The sequence below is a fragment of the Lepus europaeus genome, chromosome 21 (assembly GCF_033115175.1).
Source record: "Lepus europaeus isolate LE1 chromosome 21, mLepTim1.pri, whole genome shotgun sequence".
NCBI classification, from domain to species: Eukaryota; Metazoa; Chordata; class Mammalia; order Lagomorpha; family Leporidae; genus Lepus; species Lepus europaeus.
In genome coordinates, this window is record NC_084847.1 from 15,804,331 (window position 1) to 15,825,761 (window position 21,431).

Here is a 21,431-nt window from a genome sequence, read left to right on the forward strand (position 1 = left end):
ATGCAATTTTCTTTCACAAATATTTTCATTCCAAAACTAGTTGAATCTGTGGATGCAGAAACCGCAGTGCCACAGACCAACTGTGTAAATAATGATTACTGGGGCCAGTGTTGAGGTGCAGCTTGTTAAGCCACCCCTTGAAATGCCTGTATTCCATGTTGGAGTGCTGAGTTGAGTTCCGGCCGCCCCACTTCCAATCCAGCAACCTGCTAATGCACCTGGGAAGGCAGCAGAAGATGGCCCAAGAGCTCCCCCATGTGGAAGAACTGGATAGAGTTCCAAGGTCTTTGCTTTGACTTGATCCAGCCCTAGGTGTTCCAGCCACTGCGTGGTGAATCAGCAGATGGAAGATCTCTCTCTTTCTCTGTCAATCAATCAATAATTTAAAATATATATATATATATATATATATATATATATATATTCCAGGGGTGTGAGCCTGGAAATAACCATGAGCAAACCCTAGGAGGAAACTGCAGGAAGTTCTCACAAGGCAGAGATGTGTTATACCTGCGTCAGCCCTTCGAACTGAAGTACTCAGAATTGAGGAGGAAAAACTAAAACGTAAGTTAATATTGATGTGTTGTTCCCACTTTCGCAATATGAGAGTACTTCAAAGAGTTCATGGAAAAACAAAGAAAATAAGTATTTTAGTGCAAAAAATTTTTGAAAATCATGCATAGTTTTTTCATAATATGTTCCATGAACATGGTAAAGACCCCATCTTTTTGTATGAATTTCATTTTTTTCTGCCTCAAAATAAACTTACCTTTTACTTCTAAAAAAAAAAATATATATATATATATATATATACAGTGATTACCATAAAAGTAAAAAGTGGTTATTCTTTCTTGGGTGAGGGAACTTGGGGCTGTGTTTTGGAGGGGACCCTGAGGATTTATTGTTTCAGGGCATTCCTTTCATAGCGTAGAGGAAGGATGGTTATAGGGTATTAGCAAATAATTTATTTCTTTTATGCGGTTTTTAATTTTTAAAGATTTATTTATTTGAAAGTAAGAGTTACAGAGAGCCAGTGCCACGGCTTAACAGGCTAATCCTCCACCTTGCGGCGCCGGCACACTGGGTTCTAGTCCCGGTCGGGGTGCCGGATTCTGTCCCGGTTGCCCCTCTTCCAGTCCAGCTCTCTGCTATGGCCCGGGAAGGCAGTGGAGGATGGCCCAAGTCCTTGGGCCCTGCACCCGCATGGGAGACCAGGAGAAGCACCTGGCTCCTGGCTTTGGATCAGCGAGATGCGCCGGCCGCAGCGGCCATTGGAGGGTGAACCAACGGCAAAAAGGAAGACCTTTCTGTCTCTCTCTCTCACTATCCACTCTGCCTGTCAAAAAAAAAAAAAAAAGAGTTACAGAGCGGGAGAGATAGAGACAGATCTTCCATCTATTGCCCCAGATGGCAGCAGTGGATGGGGCTGGGCCAGGCCCAAACCATGAGCCAGGAGCTTCATCCGGGTCTCCTATGCAGGTGGCAGGGGCTCAAGGACTTGAATCATCTTCCACTGCCTTCCCGGGCGCATTAGCAGGGAGCTGGATCAGAGGTAGAGCAGCTGGGACTCGAACCAGAACTGAGGACATGGATGGCTCACAACTCCGGCCCCAAAATTACCCACGCTAAGGAGTTCTGGAGAGAAGTGTGCCAAGACGAATACACGTGGTAAATCAAACACAGGAAAAAGTGAATCCTAGAATGTAGGTAGTGCGAGCATGGTTGTTCACTGGACAGCTCTTCCAACTTTTAGAAATGTTTGGAAAAATTTCAAAATACACGCGGGGGCGTGGGGGCGGGGAGTGATCTGTTTTGCCCGAGCAGAAGTGTATTTAACTTTCAGTTGGATCCTTCCTCCGGTTTGCGGAACAGTTTCTACAGCAACTGCGAGCCAGCACGCAAAGTCTCCTTGCGCTGAAAGCGGTTTTATTGGCATAACCAAGCACCTGACGAAATGCGGGCGCGGGAAACGGGAGCGGACCTCCGCCGACCCAGCCACCTCGCGCTCCCGGAGGACCGTCTGAGGTAACCGGGCCGGCCCGCTCCTCAGCAGCACTTCCCAGTCAGGCGGCCCTCGGGGCAGCAGGGACCAGCCGCCTTGGGCAGTCAGTCGGGGCCCTGGGGTCTGAATCTTACCCAGATGGGCACCGAGAAACGGGAACAGGGACCTCTACAGCGCCGGGCTGCTGGAACAGAAAGCCGAGGAGCGGCAGCCGACCTAGGATGGCCACCATCATCATTTTATGCCCATCCCGTGACAGGCCATAACGGCGACGGCGAAGGAGCAGGCCGAACCACTTGTCTGAACATCTCTCCCACCTAGAATTCCGCAGTGCACCTCATCTCCGAGCTTCGTATTCACAGAACGGCGGGCGCCGGAGAGACCCATCCCCGAAACCGTCCCACCCCTCAAACCCCTGAGCGCCCGGGACGCCCTAGCTACTGCGCGTGCGCAAGGGTGCTCGCTCGCCCCGCCCCCTGAAGGGGATGGCTCCATTCCTGAGGGGTGCCCGGGGTGAGGGGGCACTTGGAAGCGGGGGCCCGGAGGTGCGCTATGGTTTCCAGCTTTTTACTTGATGAGTGATAATTTTATGATTAGTAGAATCCTTCCTCTCTGATTGCGGAATGCTCCAGAAAAAGAGTGATTTCGGAGTGCTCCGCCATCCATCCTCCCCCGCTCACCTGGGCGCGTTAGGGTTGCCAGGCGTGACTGCCGGGTACGGAAGCCTAGAGGGCCCCGCCCACCTCACGGGGCCACGCCTCGTCCCGCCCCGCCTCCCCGCAACCCGCAGGTTCCCCGCCCCCGGCGCCCCCGGGCAGCTCCTCCTCCTCTCCGCCCCGCCGGCCGCGGGCGCGGGAGACGTCAGCGCTGCCAGCGTGGAAACCGCGGCGGGGCGCGGGAGGCGGAAGTAGCGCGCGGGACCGCCGGGCCACCCCTGGACTCTGCCGGCCGCCTCAGCCATGGACGCACCCTTGGAGAAGGTCCGTACGGGCGGCCGGGGGTGGGTGGGTGGCGCCGCGGCTCGGGGCCCTCGCCGCCGGGGCGACTGTTTCCGCGTCGCGGGTTGCCATTGTGACCTGGGGAGGCCGGCCGGGGGGGTTCCCGGGCCCCAGCTGAGAAGGCCTGGCCGCGGGGGTCGTTCGGCCCTGCGCTCGCGGCGAGGACCTGGTCACCTCCCCGGGGCCGGGGCCGGGGCCTGCGTCTCTCGACCGCCAGAGGGTGGACCGGCGTCTGTGGCGGCCGCGGAGGGCCCGGAGCCCAGTTCGGGGGCCGCGGCGCCGACCTGGGGCCCTGCGGTGGTCCTGCGAGGGGCCGGCCCTTTCGGATGACGGGAGCGGCCGCAAGAAGCAGCGCCAGTGGCTTGGGAGCCAGCTGCACACCTGTAGGTTTTCGGGGGGCCTCTAATTTAGGAGGAGAACGTCTTGGAGGCGGTGGTTTTCGACTCGAGCGCGCGTGGGAGTCACCCGGGGCCCTTGGAGAAAACCCAGCTTTTCGGCCCTGGGGTCTGAAGCTCGGGGGGCGGGACCGGGACCGGGACCGGGACCGGGCTCTGCGTGTTGAACAGGTTCCCCCCACGTGATGCCGATGCTGCGGCTTGCGAACGCCGGGATGCAGAAGTGGGGGGTGGGTGTTCCGTGCGTGCGGACGTGGTGTCGGGGTTCGCAGCGGCTCCACAACTTCGTGGCGCGCTCTTGCCGGGGGCGAGGAGGGCACCCCCGCGTGAACCCGAACTCCCCCCCACACCCCACCCGGAGTAGCAGCGCCTCCTCCTCTTCCTTTTTTTTTTTTTTTTTTTTTCTTTTTTTTGCCGCGGGGGGACAGCTAGCAGCGTGATGCACCTGGCTGGCGGCTCCGGCGTGTGCAATGGATTCCGATTGTCCTGGGTTTGGGGCTTGGCTTTTTCTCCATGGGTTCCTGCCTTCCCTCGGAGCCCTCCTTGGTGTTGCAGCTTGGGATTCTGCGTGTCCGGCGGGACGCAGACTCGGTTTCCCGCACTTGCGGAGTTCAGGAGCAACGCTGGTTTTAACTTTTTGAACTGGCGGCAGTAACGTTCGCACTCGTCTTTGTGGGTGCAGCTCCTGCTGTAGTTGTTCGTGGTCACTGAACAGTTGAAGGCAGTAATTGTAGAAGCTGATGTTTCCGCGTGCACACAGTGGTAATGCCCTGCTCCTTGGTGGCTTGTTGGGTAGAGATCAATCAAGAAAATAAGAACTTGTCCCCGCAGCCCCAAGCGCTCTGTCGGTGGTGAATGTTACCTGCTTTTCTGGCTGGGAATGACGTTTTTCCAGGCTTCTGATTAGCACAGTGTCTACCCTTGGGTGCTTTGAATTTCTGTCTAGATCAGTGGTTCTCAACCGCCTGGCCGTCTTGTTCCTCAGGGGACGTTCTGCGTGTTCTGCAGATATTTTTGATTGTCACCGGGGTGGGAAGGTGCTAGTCTCGGTCGGAAAAGACCACATTGGCTGCTAAACATCGTGTGTCCGACAGAACAGCCCCAACACATATCAGAGGATTCCCTGGGGGACACCTTGGTTTAGGTCCTGTGTGGCACGCCAGTCTTTGAACACAAAATGATGCTCAAATACCCCTTTTGTGTTGTTTCCAGTTTCGTAAGATGGAGTGAGCTTTGTGTCATTTCAGTTAGAAACCCGAAGAACTGGTGTGATCTTTTCTCCAGGAATAGCTCTTTATAGGGCGGCTCTGCAAAACGGAGTGGGCTGGAATCCTGCTGTAAATGTTACTTTTCTGACATCTGATCAGTGGATTACAGTGGTTGCTCCCTAAGTGTTAATTGATGATAAAAGGCCTGAAACTCTCGAGATGAAGATCTGAGGTGCTTACAGCCAGAGCATTCATAAAATTGACAGTGAACTTTTAAGAATTCAAAACATGTTGGCTAGAAGCCTCTGCCTCAGGCCAGTGTGAAAAGTTTGTAAGAACTAGAACCGTGTCTTACTTTTATATCCCATGAAGTATTAGAGGGACTTAGATATAATGAGTAATTTTTGTTGGTGCTAAGTGAGCAGAAAATGATTTGATGCAGTATAAATGGTGATGGCTTTGTGTTCGAAAAAGAGTCAAAGGAAGCATCACTTGTGTCCATTATTCCTGTTTAGTTGAGGAATAGGCTGTTCCAGGTTAAATCCTACATTAATAATACAAACTTGACAGTTATTTGAGCGGTTCTGAATCATCCCATTAAAAATGATCCCTCCATAATTTATACTGGCTACAGAAATTACAGTATTATTTGATATTCATCCTCTAAAATTTCAAGTAATACTTCACTCTAAGATATACTATGCTGTTATCATTTAGTAGAATCACTATGTATTTCTTTTGGTATGAATATGATTTTTTTTTAAAGATTTATTTGAGAAGTAGAGTTACAGAACAAGGGAGAAACAGAGAGATAAGTCTTCCGTCTGCTGGTTCACTCCCCAAATGGCAGAGCTGAGCTGATCTGAAGCCAGGAGCTTCTTCTGGGTCTCCCACCTGGGTGCAGGGGCCCAAGCACTTGGGGCATCTTGCACAGCTTTCCCAGGCACATTAGCAGGGAGCTGGATTGGAAGAGGAGCAGCCTGGATGCGAACTGGTGCCCACATGGGATCCCAGCACTACAGGCAGAGGCTTAGCCTACTAAGCCACAGTGCCGGCCCCCTGAATGTAATTCTGTACCCTTGCTTTTTCTTTAGGTAATACGAGTATGTAAACACGCAGACCTGGGATGACTGAGCCACTGTCTTGATTTGCTTTTCTTTTACGGAAGTATCAGTTCTCTTGTATCTGAAATTAGTAATTTTTCAAGAAACTACATATATTGAGGAGGCAAGGAATTCAAACTAGCAGAGTAGAAGAGGCTTCAGCCCCCAGCCACCCTATACACACTATGCCCAACCCCTAAGGAGTAAGACCCTATAAAATAGTCTCACATTTACTTGCATTAATTTTCAAGTAAACAAGATGCCATAGGAATTGATTACTGTGATGGTGAAAATCTTAAATTACTCAGCTTATACACATAGACTTTTCGGTAAGAATCTTCTTCTTTAAACTTGTAGAACCGTAGTTTCTCAGCCTCAGGACTCCTGATGTATTGAGCAGACAGTGGTCTGTGAGGGGCCGTCCTTCGCCTTACTGTAGCATGGTTATCAACATCCCCGGCCTTGCCCTATTGGATGCTCTCCCAGGTTGTGACAACTAAAAAGGTCTCCAGGTGGCAGAAACTGTCCGCCAGGGGTAGAGGAACAGCCTCTGGTCCAAAATTAATGAGAATCTAGGTCTGCACTGTTCACATTTGTTAGCCACTTGCCACATTTAGCAATTAAAATTAAGTAAAATTTAAAATTCATCTGCTGTTAATTGGCCCGTCATTCTCAGTAATATCAGTTCTCTTCTATTGGAAAGTACAGTGCTAGCCACAGGCACATATCACTTGGGGCTGCCCCCTGCAAGCATAGATGCAGATTCCCAGCACCAAAGAAAGGTCTAATGGAGTGCCCCCAGGGTGGGCAGTTCAGTGTACTTGTTATGGCTAAGTCTTAGCTCTGAAAGAGGCATGTAAATAATTACAACTCAGCCCTTTTTTAATTCTTGTTTTCATCAGGAACTAAGTTTTTTACTACTTCTTTGGACCTGGTTTTGGGAATTTATTACCTTATAGTGATGCTAGAAGTATATAATGAGGGCCAGTGCTGTGGCGCAGTGGGTTAAAACCCCGGCCTAGGCCAGCGCTGTGGCTCAACAGGCTAATCCTCCGCCTTGCGGCGCCAGCACACCGGGTTCTAGTCCCAGTCGGGGCACCGATCCTGTCCCGGTTGCCCCTCTTCCAGGCCAGCTCTCTGCTGTGGCTAGGGAGTGCAGTGGAGGATGGCCCAAGTGCTTGGGCTCTGCACCCCATGGGAGGCCAGGATAAGCACCTGGCTCCTGCCATCGGAACAGCGCGGTGCGCCGGCCACAGCGCGCTACTGCGGTGGCCATTGGAGGGTGAACCAATGGCAAAAAGGAAGACCTTTCTCTCTGTCTCTCTCTCACTGTCCACTCTGCCTGTCAAAAAAAATTAAAAAAAAAAAAAAAAAAAAAAAAAAAACCCGGCCTAAAGCGCTGGCATCCCATATGGGCGCCGGTTCTAGTCCCAGCTGCTGCTCTTCCCATCCAGCTCTCTGCTGTGGCCTGGGATAGTAGTAGAAGATGGCCCAAGTGCTTGGGCCCCTGCACCCACATGGGAGACCAGGAAGAAGCTCCTGACTTTGGATCGGTTCATCTCTGGCTGTTGCAGCCATTTGGGGAGTGAATCCGTGGATGGAAGACCTCTACTGTCTGCCTCTACCTCTCTCTGTAACTTTCAAATAATTAAAAAATAAATCTTTTAAAAAAGTATATAAAGAGCAGTAAGAGCAGCTTGAATGGAACATAGTGGTCATAAGTACTGATAAGAACTGGCAGAATTTATATTCCTACTCTTTAGTTGAGAAGTGAGAAAAGAACCTGTTAGGCAAGCTTGAAATGACCAGTTTCTGTGTATAGATGCCACTTCTTCATGTAGAGTGGGAGGACTTCTGTGATAAACTGTGACTTTAGTGTTCATTTCAAGCTGATGCCTACAACGTGATACTGTGAGTTTTGCATGCACACGTATGGGAGCAGTGGCAGCAAATGATCATGTAATGCTGAGTGTCAGGGACAACTGATAGGCCTTAGTAGTGGTGCAAAGTTTCCTGATCCTAAAATTTATGGTCTTGGTGATTCTTGAGTTAGTCAAAATGGCAGAGGTGGTCATGAGCAGAGCTCTTGGTGGTTCCCAGTTCCATGTTCTGTATCCGGGATTATGAGTTATAATTCTAGGTAAGAGTTGCTTGAGTTTACTGTCCTTTGTCTTCACCTAAAGTAGAAACCTGTTTTAATTATGGTTTTTATTAGAGTTCAACTATGGTCCAAGCCAAGTGCTGAGTGCGAAAGGAGACTTGGGGTGAATAGACGTGGCCCCTCTGGAATATTAGCTTCTGGTAAAGGGAATACAGTTTTAAGCAGATCCGTGTTTGGTAAGGAGGGGTGGAACCACAGGCATTAAACAAGCAGATAGGGGGTGCGTGCAGTGAGTGACCTGAAAGATTGTGTGAAAGAGGTTCTCTACGTAGATTATTTAATTCAGAATTGTACTTTTCTACAGTTTGTTTCATGTAACTGTAATTCAGTTTCTTTTTGGACTTTGGGCCAGGCTGAAACCAGGAGCCAGGCACTTCGTCCGGGTCTCCCATGTGGGTGCAGGGGCCCAAACACATGGGCCATCTTCCACTGCTTTCCCAGGCCATAAGCAGGGAGATGATCTGAAGAGGAGCAACTGGGACTTAAATTATTGCCCATATGGGATGCTGGTGTTGACTCCGTGGCTTTACCTTCTTTGTCACAGCACTGGCCCTGAGTATCCAAATCTTAAAACACAGAGAGAGACAATGGTGCTTTGTTACATTATTTTATTTTTATTTTTTGAGAGAAAGCTCCCATCTGCTGGTTCACTCCCCAAATGGCTACAACCACTGAGGCTGGGCCAGGCCAAAGTCAGGAGTTTAGAGTTCAGTCTAGGTCTCCCGTGGGTGGCAGGTACCCAAGTACTTGGGTCATCTTCCACTGCCTTCCCAGGAAGCTGATTCAGAAGTGAGTAGCCAGGACTTGAACCCAGCCCTCCAACATGGGATGCTGCAAGCTGTAGCTTCACCGGCTGCACCACAATGCTCGCCCCGAGTTGGTATGTCAGAAACTGTATTTGGCGCTTAATCTCATGACCTTGTCGTGGTTTTTTTTTTAATATTCTAATACATAGGGTGTAAACTAGCGTTTTATAACATCAAGGTCTTCTGTCTGATATGAGCTGCTGGTTTTTCTTTTTTTCACTGATTCTAGAATCCCGTCTCCCCCAAATATGAACATTCCTCCCATGAAAAAAGTTTATTGAAACTACAGTATTATGTACTTCTATGTTTTTTTTTCTAAAAATGTATTTTATTTATTTGAAAGGAAAAATTACAGTGAAAGAGAGGTCTTCCATCCACTAGTTCGCTCCCCAAATGGCCACAATAGCTAGGGCTGGGCCAGACTGAAGCCAGGAGCTCCATCTGGGTCTCCCACTTGAGTGCAGGGCCCAATCACTTGGGTCATCTTCCACTGCTCTCCCGGGCCATTAACTGGGAGCTGGATCAGAAGTGGAGCATCTGGGATTCAAACCGGTGCCCAGATGTGATGCTGGCTTTGCAGCTGGCAGCTTTACTTTCTACAGCACAATGCCAGCCCCCATACTTCTGTTATTAATGAATATTATGATTTATGTATATATATTTAAATTATGTTTTAGGTTTTTTTCCCCTTTTCTAGAAGCTGCCTCTTTTTAAATGATTAACACTGTATTTCTCAAACAAGTCATTCACATACTGTCTGAATTTTATCACCAGTTTACCACCCATACTGATATTTGCTAATATTTTATTTTAAATTGACTTCACATCAATTCACCCTCCTTTTTTTTTGAGGGAAATTTTCATACAATAAAAAAATCAATTTTTTAATTCAACAATCTGTGTTTTGGAAATTATTATAATCACTAGCAAGATCAAAGATTTCTGTCTCCCTAAAAGCCTCCTTGTGTTCCTTCTTAGTGGGTCTCTGATCTGCTTTCATTACTATAGTTTAGCCCTCCCCGCCTTCCTTCACCCCTTTTTAATTTCCTTTGATTTGTGCTAAACAGTGAAGTCTGAATTCAGGAATTTAAGGTATTTTTTCTTCCCAATTCATGTAAAAATAAATGTGTAATTTTAAAGTCACATTTTGGTAAACTAGTTTAACTGAAGAAAGTGTATACAAAAGCTTGGTTAAGTGTAGTTAAAGGCTGAGAAAATTTTAAAAGTGACTGTAATTTAGTATTGCCCAAATTGTAGGCCCCAAAGATCCCCTTTCATTATTTTTCTTTTTTTTTTTTTTATTTTTTTTATTTTTGACAGGCAGAGTGGACAGTGAGAGAGAGACAGACAGAAAGGTCTTCCTTTTGCCGTTGGTTCACCCTCCAATGGCCGCCGCGGTTGGCGCGCTGCGGCCGGCGCACCGCGCTGATCCGATGGCAGGAGCCAGGTGCTTCTCCTGGTCTCCCATGCGGGTGCAGGGCCCAAGCACTTGGGCCATCCTCCACTGCACTCCCTGGCCACAGCAGAGAGCTGGCCTGGAAGAGGGGCAACCGGGACAGGATCGGTGCCCCGACCGGGACTAGAACCCGGTGTGCCGGCGCCGCAAGGCGGAGGATTAGCCTAGTGAGCCACGGCGCCGGCCCCCTTTCATTATTTTTCTACTACTGTTTTTTAATTTTGGGACTACTTCTTAGTAAACATAAAAAATATTTATTGGCAAGTTATTATTTACCCCATTATTAGTAATGCAAAAATTCGTTAAAATGGGTTGCTTTTCAAACTTCAGGTTGTACCATGTATGTGGGATATTATATTACTTCAGTAGATCAGGACCAGCAATTCTTTAAAAATGAGTAGAAGAGGGGGCCGGCGCTGTGGTGCAGCGGGTTAACGCCCTGGCCTGAAGCGCCAGCACCCCATATGGGCACCAATTCTAGTTCCAGCTGCTCCTCTTCCAGTCTAGCTCTCTGCTATGGCCTGGGAAAGCAGTAGAAGATGGCCCAAGTCCTTGGGCACCTGCAGCCACATGGGAAGACCTAGAGGAAGCTCTTGACTCCTGGTGCAGCTCCGGCCATTGTGGCCAGCTGGGAAGTGAACCATCGGATGGAAGACCTTTCTCTCTCTCTCTCTGTCTCTCTCTGTGTAACTCTGACTTTAAAATAAATAAATAAATCTTTTTAAAAAATAGAATAGAACAAAATAGAAAGTGAAACGTGTCCCATATAAGGGTGGGGGTTGTCCCAGTATTAGAGGTCATCTAATTCTAGCCAAAAGCAAACATAAAAGTAGTTTTTTCCATTAATCTATAGAGCCTTATTCTAAATAAACTTATAGTTTCCTTCAGCTTATTTAAAACATGGAAATTGCTCCCTGACCTGCTTTACTCCTTTGCCTTGCGTTTGACGCCTGGCTTTTTCCTCTAACATTCATATTGCGAAAACTTTGAGTAATTTTAACATTTCACGTGTAATATTTCTTCTTCTGCTAGGACAGGGTATGTTAATATTTCTTACCGACTGAAAAGGGTGAAAATCATCTCGTGTCAAAATGATTCTTGAATAAATGCTCACAAAGGAGTGAACAGTGACACTTGTTTTATAAAATGAGCTGCCTCACAAGGTCGCAGTCTGTGGCACGCATACAGTTGAATGATTCTTAGGAACCCTGAAACAGCCTAGTGAGAGATATTGCTGTTTTTCTGATTCTCAATAATGCACACATCTGTCAATTTTGTAATTGGGAAATGTGAATGTGGTTATACACACTCTATAAAAGTTTTCCTGCAGTATTTAAGAAAAATAGTATGTGGGCCAGCCTTGTGGCATAGTGGGTTAAGCCACCGCTTGCAATGCTGGCATCCCGTATGGGTGCCGGTTTGTGTGCTAGCTGCACCACTTCTGATCCAGCTCTCTGCTAATGCACCTGAGAAAGCAGTGGAGGCTGTCCCAAGTGCTTGGGCCTCTGCACCCACATGGGAAACCCAGAGGAGACTTCAGTCCAGCCCAGCCTCGGCTGTTGCAGCCATCTGGGGAGTGAACCAGACTATGAAATCTCTCTCTCTCTCTGCCCCTCCCCCTGTCTCTATAACTCTGACTTTCAAATAAATAAGGAAATCTTAAAAAAAAAAAAAAAAAAGTATAATTGTTATAAGCCTCTTTAAGCCATGGGGATCCAGGGTAAGAAGAGTTCCTAGGAACTCTTGTTGGTTATGGCTTCTCTTCTTAGAAAAGCATCTTTTTCTTTTTCTTTTCTTTTTTTTTTTTTTTTAAGATTTATTTATTTTGAAAGAGTTACACAGACAGAGGAGAGGCAAAGAAAGAGAGAGAGGCCGGCTCCACGGTTCACTAGGCTAATCCTCCGCCTTGTGGCGCCGGCACACCGGGTTCTAGTCCCGGTCGGGGCACCGATCCTGTCCCGGTTGCTTCTCTTCCAGGCCAGCTCTCTGCTGTGGCCAGGGAGTGCAGTGGAGGATGGCCCAGGTCCTTGGGCCCTGCACCCCATGGGAGACCAGGATAAGCACCTGGCTCCTGGCTTTGGATCAGCGCGGTGCGCCAGCCGCAGTGCGCCAGCCGCAGCGCGCCAGCCGCGGCGGCCATTGGAGGGTGAACCAACGGCAAAGGAAGACCTTTCTCTCTGTCTCTCTCACTGTCCACTCTGCCTGTCAAAAATAAAAAAAAAATTAAAAAAAAAAAAGAGAGAAGTCTTCTATCCGTTGGTTCACTTCCCAGTTGGCCACACAGCCAGAGCTGTGCCGATCTCAAGCCAGGAGCCAGGAGATTCCTCCGGGTCTCCCACATGGATGTAGGGGCCCAAAGACCTGGGCCATCTTCCACTGCTTTCCCAGGCCATAGCAGAGAGCCGGATCAGAAGTGGAGCAGCCGGGACTTGAACCAGTGCCCATATGGGATGGCAGCACTGCAGGCGGCGGCTTTACCCGCTACACCACAGCACTGGTCCCTAGAAAAGCATCTTAAAACACCCCACGTTCATGTATATCACAACCTGGCTTGGCTTGCTGAGGGACAGTAGGAATGACAGCAAGGAAACAGATTACACACCAACTGGCCTCGAAGTGGTGGTTGGAATCTATTGAATTCTTTGTTAATAAAGGGTCCTTTTTTCCTGAAATTATTTCAAATAAGCCCCAGATTTTTAATAAGGTCATTTTACTCCTGATTTAAGTAAAGGAAAGTACATTCATATGTGTTTATAGGTAGGAAAAAGAAATCTCTTGTAACATCTCTGTGTGACCTTTGAGTATTGAGATTGATGAGTGGGTGACACCTGCACTGCAGGTGTACTACTTCAAATAATGTTTTCTAACCCATAAACAACCACCATCACAGAAATCTCCTGGTCTTTGCTAGGTGGAATAATGTTTGTTTTTTAATAAGATGTATTTATTTATTTGAAAGGCTGAGTTACAGAGAGGCAGAGGCAGAGAAATAGACGTCTTCTATCCACTGGTTCACTCCCCAAATGGCCGCAATTACCAGAGCTGGGCTGATCGGAAGCCAGGAGCCAGGAGCTTTTTCTGGGTCTCTCACGTCGGTGCAGGGGCCCAAGGAGTTGGGCCATCTTCCACTGCTTTCCCAGTCCATGGCAGAGAGCTGGGTTGGAAGTAGAGCAGCTGGGACTCGAACCAGTGCCTATATGGAATGTCGGCGCTGCAGGCAGTGGCTTTACCCACTATGCCACAGCACTAGCACCTGGAATAATGGTTTAAGATCCGAAGTAAACATGTTAGTTAAGAGTAGGATAACTTTTTGCACAGACCATCCCAGTTTGTACTTTTTGCCCTGGTTTAATTATTAATTGTAACCCCTTTCACTTTTAAAACTGCTCCAGTTTGGATGATAAGGGCAGTTGAGGCTGTTATAAAATAGAAGTGTTACTGTAGGGAGAGACTTTTTCTGGGTGCAAACATTTAGCAGTGTTATCTTTAAAATGAATCCTTAGTTCCTTTTTTTTAAAAAAAAAAAAAGATGTGTTTTATTTATTTATTTGAAAGGCAGAGTTAGAGAGAGAGAGACAGATTGTTCAATCTACTGGTTCACTCCCCAACTGGCTGTAACAGTCAGATCTGGGCTAGATCAAAGCCAGGAGCCAGAAACTCCATCCAAGTCTCCCACATGGATGGCAGAGGCCCAAAGGCCATCTTCTGCTGCCTTCCCAGGCACCTCAGCAGGAAAGTGGATCAGAAGCTGAGTAGCAGGGAGTTGGTGACTTGCTCCACAATATTGGCCCCTAAACCTAGTACTTGTTATGATTTTTGAGAATAGAGTTTTTTCAAAGTATGAGTTGCTTCATATACTTACTTGATAAAATTGAGAAGCGGGGGGGGGGGGGGGGGGATGGCGCCGTGGCTCACTTGGTTCATCCTCAACCTGCAGCGCCAGCATCCCATATGGGCACCAGGTTCTAGTCCTGGTTGCTCCTCTTCCAGTCCAGCTCTCTGCTGTGGCCCGGGAAGGCAGTGGAGGATGGCCCAGGTGCTTGGGCGCCTGCACCCGCATGGGAGACCAGAAAGAGGCACCTGGTTCCTGGCTTTGGATTGGTGTAGCTCTGGCTGTGGCGGTCATTTGGGGGGTGAACCAATGGAAGGAGGACCTTTCTCTCAGTCTCTCTCTCTCACTGTCTAACTCTATCTGTCAAATTTAAATAAAAAAAAAATTTTTTTTTTTTGAGAAGCAGGAGTGCCTAGTAGTTAGGAGTGCTAGTTATAGACTCGTGAAGACTGAACGCTCACTGTAAAGCATTCTGACTGTGATCTTGGGATAGTCAGGAAGCAATGCACGTAAAGCATAATGCTTGTAATATAGTAAGCAACCTGGTGTTAGAGATTTCTAAGATTCCTGAATCTTACTGAACACTTACTCTGTTCCATACTCTGTGCTCCACTTTAAGGGCTGCAGAAATTAAGACATTCTTCCTAGGAATGCTATTTTTTCCCTCTCAGTATCATAAAACAGTCTCCTTCTGTATATTGAATGATAGGCATCGTGAAAAAAATTAATTCTTCACTTAGGTTTGTATCTGGCTGTGCTCTGCTGTGTTTGTTAATATTGCTCACACAGCATCATTGTCTAGCACTATCACATATACTGAGGATATGAATGATTAAGAAAGTAGTGATTACTGGCCGGCGCTGTGGCTTAATAGGCTAATCCTCTGCCTTGCAGCGCCGGCACACCGGGTTCTAGTCCCGGTTGGGGTGCCGGATTCTATCCTGGTTGCCTCTCTTCCAGGCCAGCTCTCTGCTATGCCCCAGGAAGGCAGTGGAGGATGGCCGAAGTGCCTGGGCCCTGCACCCGCATGGGAGACCAGGAGAAGCACCTGGCTCCTGGCTTCGGATCAGCGAGATGCGCCAGCCGCAGCGGCCATTGGAGGGTGAACCAACGGCAAAAAGGAAGACCTTTCTCTCTGTCTCTCTCTCTTTCACACTGTCCACTCTGCCTGTCAAAAAAAAGAAAGAAAAAAAAATTCGTATTGGGGCTGGTGCTGTGGCATAGTGGGTAAAGCCACTGCCTGTAGTGCTGGCATCCCATATGGGCACTGCTTTGAGTCCCAGCTGTTCCACCACTTCCGATCCAGCTCTCTGCTATGGCCTAGGAAAGCACTAGAAGATGGCCCAAGTCCTTGGGTCCCTCCCTGCACCTGCGTGGGAAACCCTGAAGAAGCTCCTGGCTCCGATCGGCGAATCCAGCTATTATACCCAATTGGGGAGTGAACCAGTGGATGGAAGACTTCTCACTGTTTCTCCTTCTCTCTTTATGTAACTCTGTCTTTCCAATAAATAAAATAAATCTTTAAAATAAAATTTGTATTGTTCATTCAAAGTGGTTTCTAAACTGAGTCAACTGTTTTATCTTTTCTCGACTGAAAAACATTGTCCCAATCTATAAGAAAAATTGCTGTGGTGCACTTAGAGGCAATCTGTTGATATCCAGTCTGGCATGCCCCTTTTCTTGGGTAAATAATAATCTGAAAATTGGCTAACTTCAGACCCTTAGTCCTGTAAGAGAAATCAAACAGTTTTTTAAAAAGATTTATTTTATGCATTTTAAAGGCAGAGTAACAGAGACAGAAGAGGAAGTGAATCATCAGCTGGTTCACTCCCTGAATGGGCACGAAGGTTGGGTTGGACCAGGCCAAAGCCTGGAGCCAGGGATTCCATCCGGGTCTCATGTGGGTGGCAGGAGTCTAGGTACTTGGCCCTCCTCTGCCGGTTTCCCAGGTGCACTAGCAAGAAGCCAGATCTGAAGTTGGAGTATCCAGAATTTGAATCAGCACTCTGATAGGAGATGCTAGCATTGTAGGCAGCAGCTTAACCTGCTGTGCCACAGTGCTGGGCCAGAAGTCACAGTTAATAGAACTCTGGATCCTTGTCTTCATGAAGCATATCTATACTGGAAAAACCATGCGTAAAACAGTTCACAGAAAAGGATGTGTGGTATCATAAAAATGACAGTTGCTTGTCAGAATGGCTCACAGCTTCAAAGGTTCTGTCCCAGTATCCCCATAAATAAAACTTTCTATTAGAAAAACCTGGATTTTTGTTTGGAAAAAGCATTTTTTTAAAGATCCATTTTATTTATTTGAAAGGCAGAGTTAGGGAGAGAGGGAGGGAGAGAGACAGGGAGACAGAGAAAGAGGTCTTCCATCTTTCCATCTGCCGGTTCATTCCCCATATGGCCGCAACACCTGGGGCTGGGCCGTGCCAAAGCCAGGAGCTTCTTCTGGGTCTCCCACATGGGTGCAGGGGCACAAGCACTTGGATCATCCTCTGCTGCTTTCCCAGGCCATAGCAGAGAGCTGGATCGTAAGTGGCTTGCACTGGCGCCATATGGGATGCTGGTGCTACAGGTGGTAGCTTAAGCCCACTGTGTCACTAGAAAAAGTATTGATATCATAAAGGAGATGTGAAGCAGTGCAAATTATTATTTGGGGGGGGGGAGGGACAGGCAGACTGGATAGTGAGAGAGAGACAGAGAGAAAGGTCTTCCTTTTTGCCGTTGGTTCACCCTCCAATGGCCGCTGCAGCCGGCTCATCGCGCTGATCCAAAGCCAGGAGCCAGGTGCTTCTCCTGGTCTCCCATGCGGGTGCAGGGCCCAAGCACTTGGGCCATCCTCCACTGCCTTCCCGGGCCATAGCAGAGAGCTGGCCTGGAAGTGGGGCAACCGGGATAGAATCCAGCGTCCCAACCGGGACAAGAACCCGGTGTGCCGGCGCCGCAAGGCAGAGGATTAGCCTGTTAAGCCACGGCGCCGGCCTAATTATTTTTTACATAAAGATTTCTTGGCAATTTTGAATTGTGATTAAATGGATAGCTAGAGATAAAAGGCACGAAGATGTTCAGACATGGCAGGTGTTAACAGCATCAAATGTGGAGGTATGAATTATCAAGCAAAATTGTTTATCTTTTCATTGAGCCAGATAGCAGTGGACACATTGGAGTATCACAGGAAGTGAGGATAATAAGAAATATGACCAGAACTTAGGAGCTGAGATAAATTCTCTTGATCACTATCTGTTCCTCCTACTGTTATCACTGAGAACACAGAGACCTCTTTAGATTGCTTTCTAATCTATCTTGGGGTTTACATTTAAGTTATGAGTTTTATTGAAAACACCTGTCATGAAGCTGCCTGATTACTTTGTGAGCCCTCTTGGGCATCAGTGTGTTGTAAGAGTCTGTAAACAGGAGCCAGGGACTCAGGGTTCTAGCACGGTGCTGTCATTTGTTAGCTCCATGACCACAGGCAAGTCGCTTTACCGCTCTGAGTCTTGGCTTCCCTCCTCTAAAATGTAAGACTAGAATCAGGAGTCGTCATGCTATTTCATGTTTCCTGTTTCTTGATGAAACTTTATATATATATATATGTATATATATATATAATTATATAAAACAAAAATGTTACATATATATTTATATAGCTCTATATAAAACAAAGAAAGTTATATATATAACTCTCTGTATCAAACAGAACTGAGTTACTTAATGGGAGGAGGGGAGCTAGAAGCCACAATCCTTCTTCCCCAGAGTTCCTCCTAGTGGTTTTAAGGCTCAGATAAAACACAGCTGCAAGATCCCTGGGCTTGATCTCTAAGGTCCCTTCTAGAATTAAGCATTTTCAGATTCTTATTCTTATATTGATAAATTGAGTAGAATTTCTTTTTTTAAAAAGATTTAATTTATTTATTTGAGAGGTAGAGTTACAGTGAGAGGGAAAAACAGAGAGAAAGGTCTTCTGTCCTTTGGTTCACTCCCCAAATGGCCACAATGGCCGGAACTGCACCGATCTGAAGCCGGGAGCCAGGTGCTTCTTCCTGGTCTCCAGTGTGGGTGCAGGGGCCCAAGGACCAGGGCCATCTTCTGCTTTCCCAGGCCACAGCAGAGAGCTGGATTGGAAGAGGAACAGCCAGAACTAGAACTGGTGCCCACATGGGATGCCGGCATCACAGGCGGAGGATTAACCTATTGCACACGGTGCCAGTCCCTTGAGTAGAATTTAACAAATTGATTAGGTAATGTAATACTATGTTGTACACACTTGTTGCACACCTGTTCCATAGGAGATATTGGTACAATAGGCAATATAAAGAAGAGAGAAAACACGGAACCTTCTTCAAGCAAGCAGTACACTTGAACAGATGGAAATAAAAGTTTCTGCAGCTTTTTATAGCACAACTCATACCATATAGAGATTAAAGGCGACAGGATTTGTTCCCTAAAAATCTCTGCAAAAATTAAGGAGAAAGAAATAAAATTGAAAGTGTATGGCTTTAATTCTGCAAGATTTTTTAAATCTTGGTTTCATTTACTTTTTGGATAGGAGATAAATATACACATTGTACTAAAATCCAAAAGGAACGAAAGGATATGAACTTAAAAGACCTCCCACCCCTGTCTTCAAGCGCTGTCCATCTTCCCAGATCCACCCTCTCGAGGGAGCTGCTATCACCAGCTTCCTCCAGATGGATGCTCTCTCTGTAACAGCACTGACAGAGTGATGAGTATATTAGTTTCCTCTGGCTGCTGTAATAAATGATCCCAAAATGGGTGGCTTAACACAGTGGAAATGTATTCTCTCCCAGTTCTGGGTGCCAGAAATTTGGAATCAGAGTCACGGGGCTGGAATCACGATGTTGACATTGGATTGGAATTAAGGCTGTGCTCCAGAGTCTCTAGGAGAGAGGCCCTTCCTTGCCTGTTCCAGCTTCTGGGTCTGCTGACGTTCCTCCGCGTGTGGCCACATCACTCCATTATTCAAAGTCACCATCTTAAATGTCTCCACTCTGCCTTCCTGGGTGTGTGTGGGGAGGGTGTCCCTCTGCCTCTCTGTCATAAGGATATGAGTGATGACAATTTTGGACTCATGTGAATAAATCAAAGTAATCTCACCATCTCAACTTAATGACATCTATGAGGGCTTTGCCATATAAGAAAACATTCGCAGGTCCTAGGGTTAGGATCTTTTTTGGGAAAGGTTGCCTTTTCAATCTACTGCAGAGGTAAAACAACATAATACCCACACTTTTCTAGACCTTGCTTCTGATGGCAACAAACTGGAATGACCCAGAGGTTCCAATGAAGTTTGTAACTAGTTAAATAAACTATGATATGTCCATAGAAGGTGAAGTGGGCACACTGACATAGTACTGTGTTTACGGTAGGAAAAAGCAAGTCACAGAGTACATGAATAAGGTGGAAATTTGGAAATGGATATGTCATACTTCAAAGCGGCTTCCCTTGAGTGTGGAATTGTAGAACGTTTATTTTCTTTTTTTGAAAATTGTTTTTATTTAAAGGCAGAGTGACAGAGACCTTCCATCCACTGGTTTGTTCCCCTAAATGACTGCAACGGCCAGGGCTGGGCCAAACGGAAGCCAGGAGCCTGGAACTCTTATCTGGGTCTCCCACATAGTTGGCATGGAAGCTGTTTCCCCATGTGCATTAGCAATGCAGCTGGAACTCAGACCAGTGCTCCAGTATGGGATGCTGGCCAAGTGACAGTTCAACCCACTGTGCCACAACACTGCCCTATTTTATGTTACACTTTTGTATTGTTGGAAGTGTTTAAGTTGTGTGTGCTTTATAATAAATCCAAAAGAAGATGGACTTGCATTTACCTTTTGTGGATGAAATATGTTGCAAACGTGGTAGAGTATTATTAAAATTCAGCCTTTTGGTGTGTTTCCTAGATAGCAGACCCCACATTAGCTGAAATGGGGAAGAACCTGAAGGAAGCCATGAAGATGCTAGAGGACAGTCAGAGGTGAGCAAGCAGCTGGTGAAACGTGTCCGACCAGCTGGGGAGACTCAGGGCTCGACTTCCTTCTGCTGAAAACACCTCTTGGCTTTGAAATGTCACACAGCCTGGCTGACTTTAAAATCAGTGTTTATCTTGGGGAGAAGGTACTCTGTAATTAAAGGATTTTGAAATTGAGGGGAAGGACTTGTAATTTTCGGTTCTATTATGAGTTTCATTTACTTAATATATTGATTTGAACCTATAAATACTTATTATAGATTCAGGTCACGCAGAGCATCAACTGACCAAGTAATGAGTTGGTTTTGTTTTCTGGATTTTTTTTTTCCTTCATGTTCCTTTCTTTTCATGAAATTCAGACTATACCCAAAACTGGGGGGGAGGCAGATGGTAGATGTATTTGAAGACAGGCAACGTGGACATGTTTAAATGTTAGAAGTTTGCTATGATAAAATAAACAGTTCCTTCTTTCCTTTACATTAGAAGAACAGAGGATGAAAATGGCAAGAAGCTTGTATCAGAGGATATCCCAGGGCCACTCCCGGGCAGGTAGGTAACAGTGAAAATCCGTTTCTTTAGTGAGGGTGGAAGTTTTTCTTAAACCAAGATTTTACCATTGTTGATTTACAATTTCAGTTTTAGTGAGCAGAGAGCACGTTTAAGTAGAGTTATGTGCAGTGTGCTGTTGGAAACCTGACATGCCAGTACTGTTGGTGATACTGCCTAGCCAGCTAGCTTCTCGCCCTGTCCCGTTCAGAATTTAATACAACCTCATAACACACAGGTGATGCAGGTGTTGATAATTACAATGGGAGTTTCATACTTAGTTTATCCTTGAAACCTGTAATCTGTTTGGTAGAGTTTTATTGTGAGAGAGATTTTTTTTTTCCACTGAAACCTTTTATTGAGAAAAGATAAGGTGGGTCTAGCACTCTCAGAAGAAGAAACTTACATATTCTTTTTTTTCCCCCAGAAACCTTTTATTAAAGAAATACAAACTTCATGCATTTCATATGCACAACTTTAGGAACGTAATGATTCTTCCCACTGTACCCGCCTTCCCACCCCTCTACCTCCTCCCTCTCCTATTACCATTCTTATTTTTCACTAAGATCTATTTTCAATTAACTTTATACACATATGGTTAACTATACTTAGTAGAGTTCAACAAATAGTATGAAAAAAAAAACTTCCTCAGCAGTCGAGAAAAGGACTGTTGTGAGAGATATTGTGATTTGCTGAAATTTATGATTTTTATAATACACAAAGTTCAAACAGTCTTTAGTTATTGGCAGAATGATTTATTTTTTGGCTACCTAATCAAATCTGAAAAGTCTGTGTGGTTTCAGCTTGTGGGGAAAATGTCAGGAAAATAGGTGACAGGAATTGTCACAGGATGTTAGTCAATCTGGAATTAAAGTCCCAGCCCAGCTTCCCTGAGACAAACTTTTTTTTTTTTTTATAGCCAGGAAACTGCATATGGG

General features: G+C 46.5%; 1 protein-coding gene across 2 annotated transcripts in view; it reads left to right on the forward strand.

The window, feature by feature from the left end:
- Positions 1–2,856: 2,856 nt before the first annotated feature.
- Positions 2,857–21,431, forward strand: part of PDXDC1 (pyridoxal dependent decarboxylase domain containing 1) — a 60,101-nt gene continuing 41,526 nt past the window's right edge. The window contains exons 1-3 of one of the 2 annotated variants that reach the window (XM_062180305.1): positions 2,857–2,982; positions 19,884–19,953; positions 20,431–20,496. In XM_062180305.1, the coding sequence (XP_062036289.1) occupies positions 19,904–19,953; positions 20,431–20,496 (116 nt within the window). In that variant the 5' untranslated portion in view covers positions 2,857–2,982; positions 19,884–19,903. Of the gene's footprint in view, positions 2,983–19,879; positions 19,954–20,430; positions 20,497–21,431 lie in introns of both variants that reach the window. The other variant, XM_062180304.1, reaches the window with a different exon arrangement.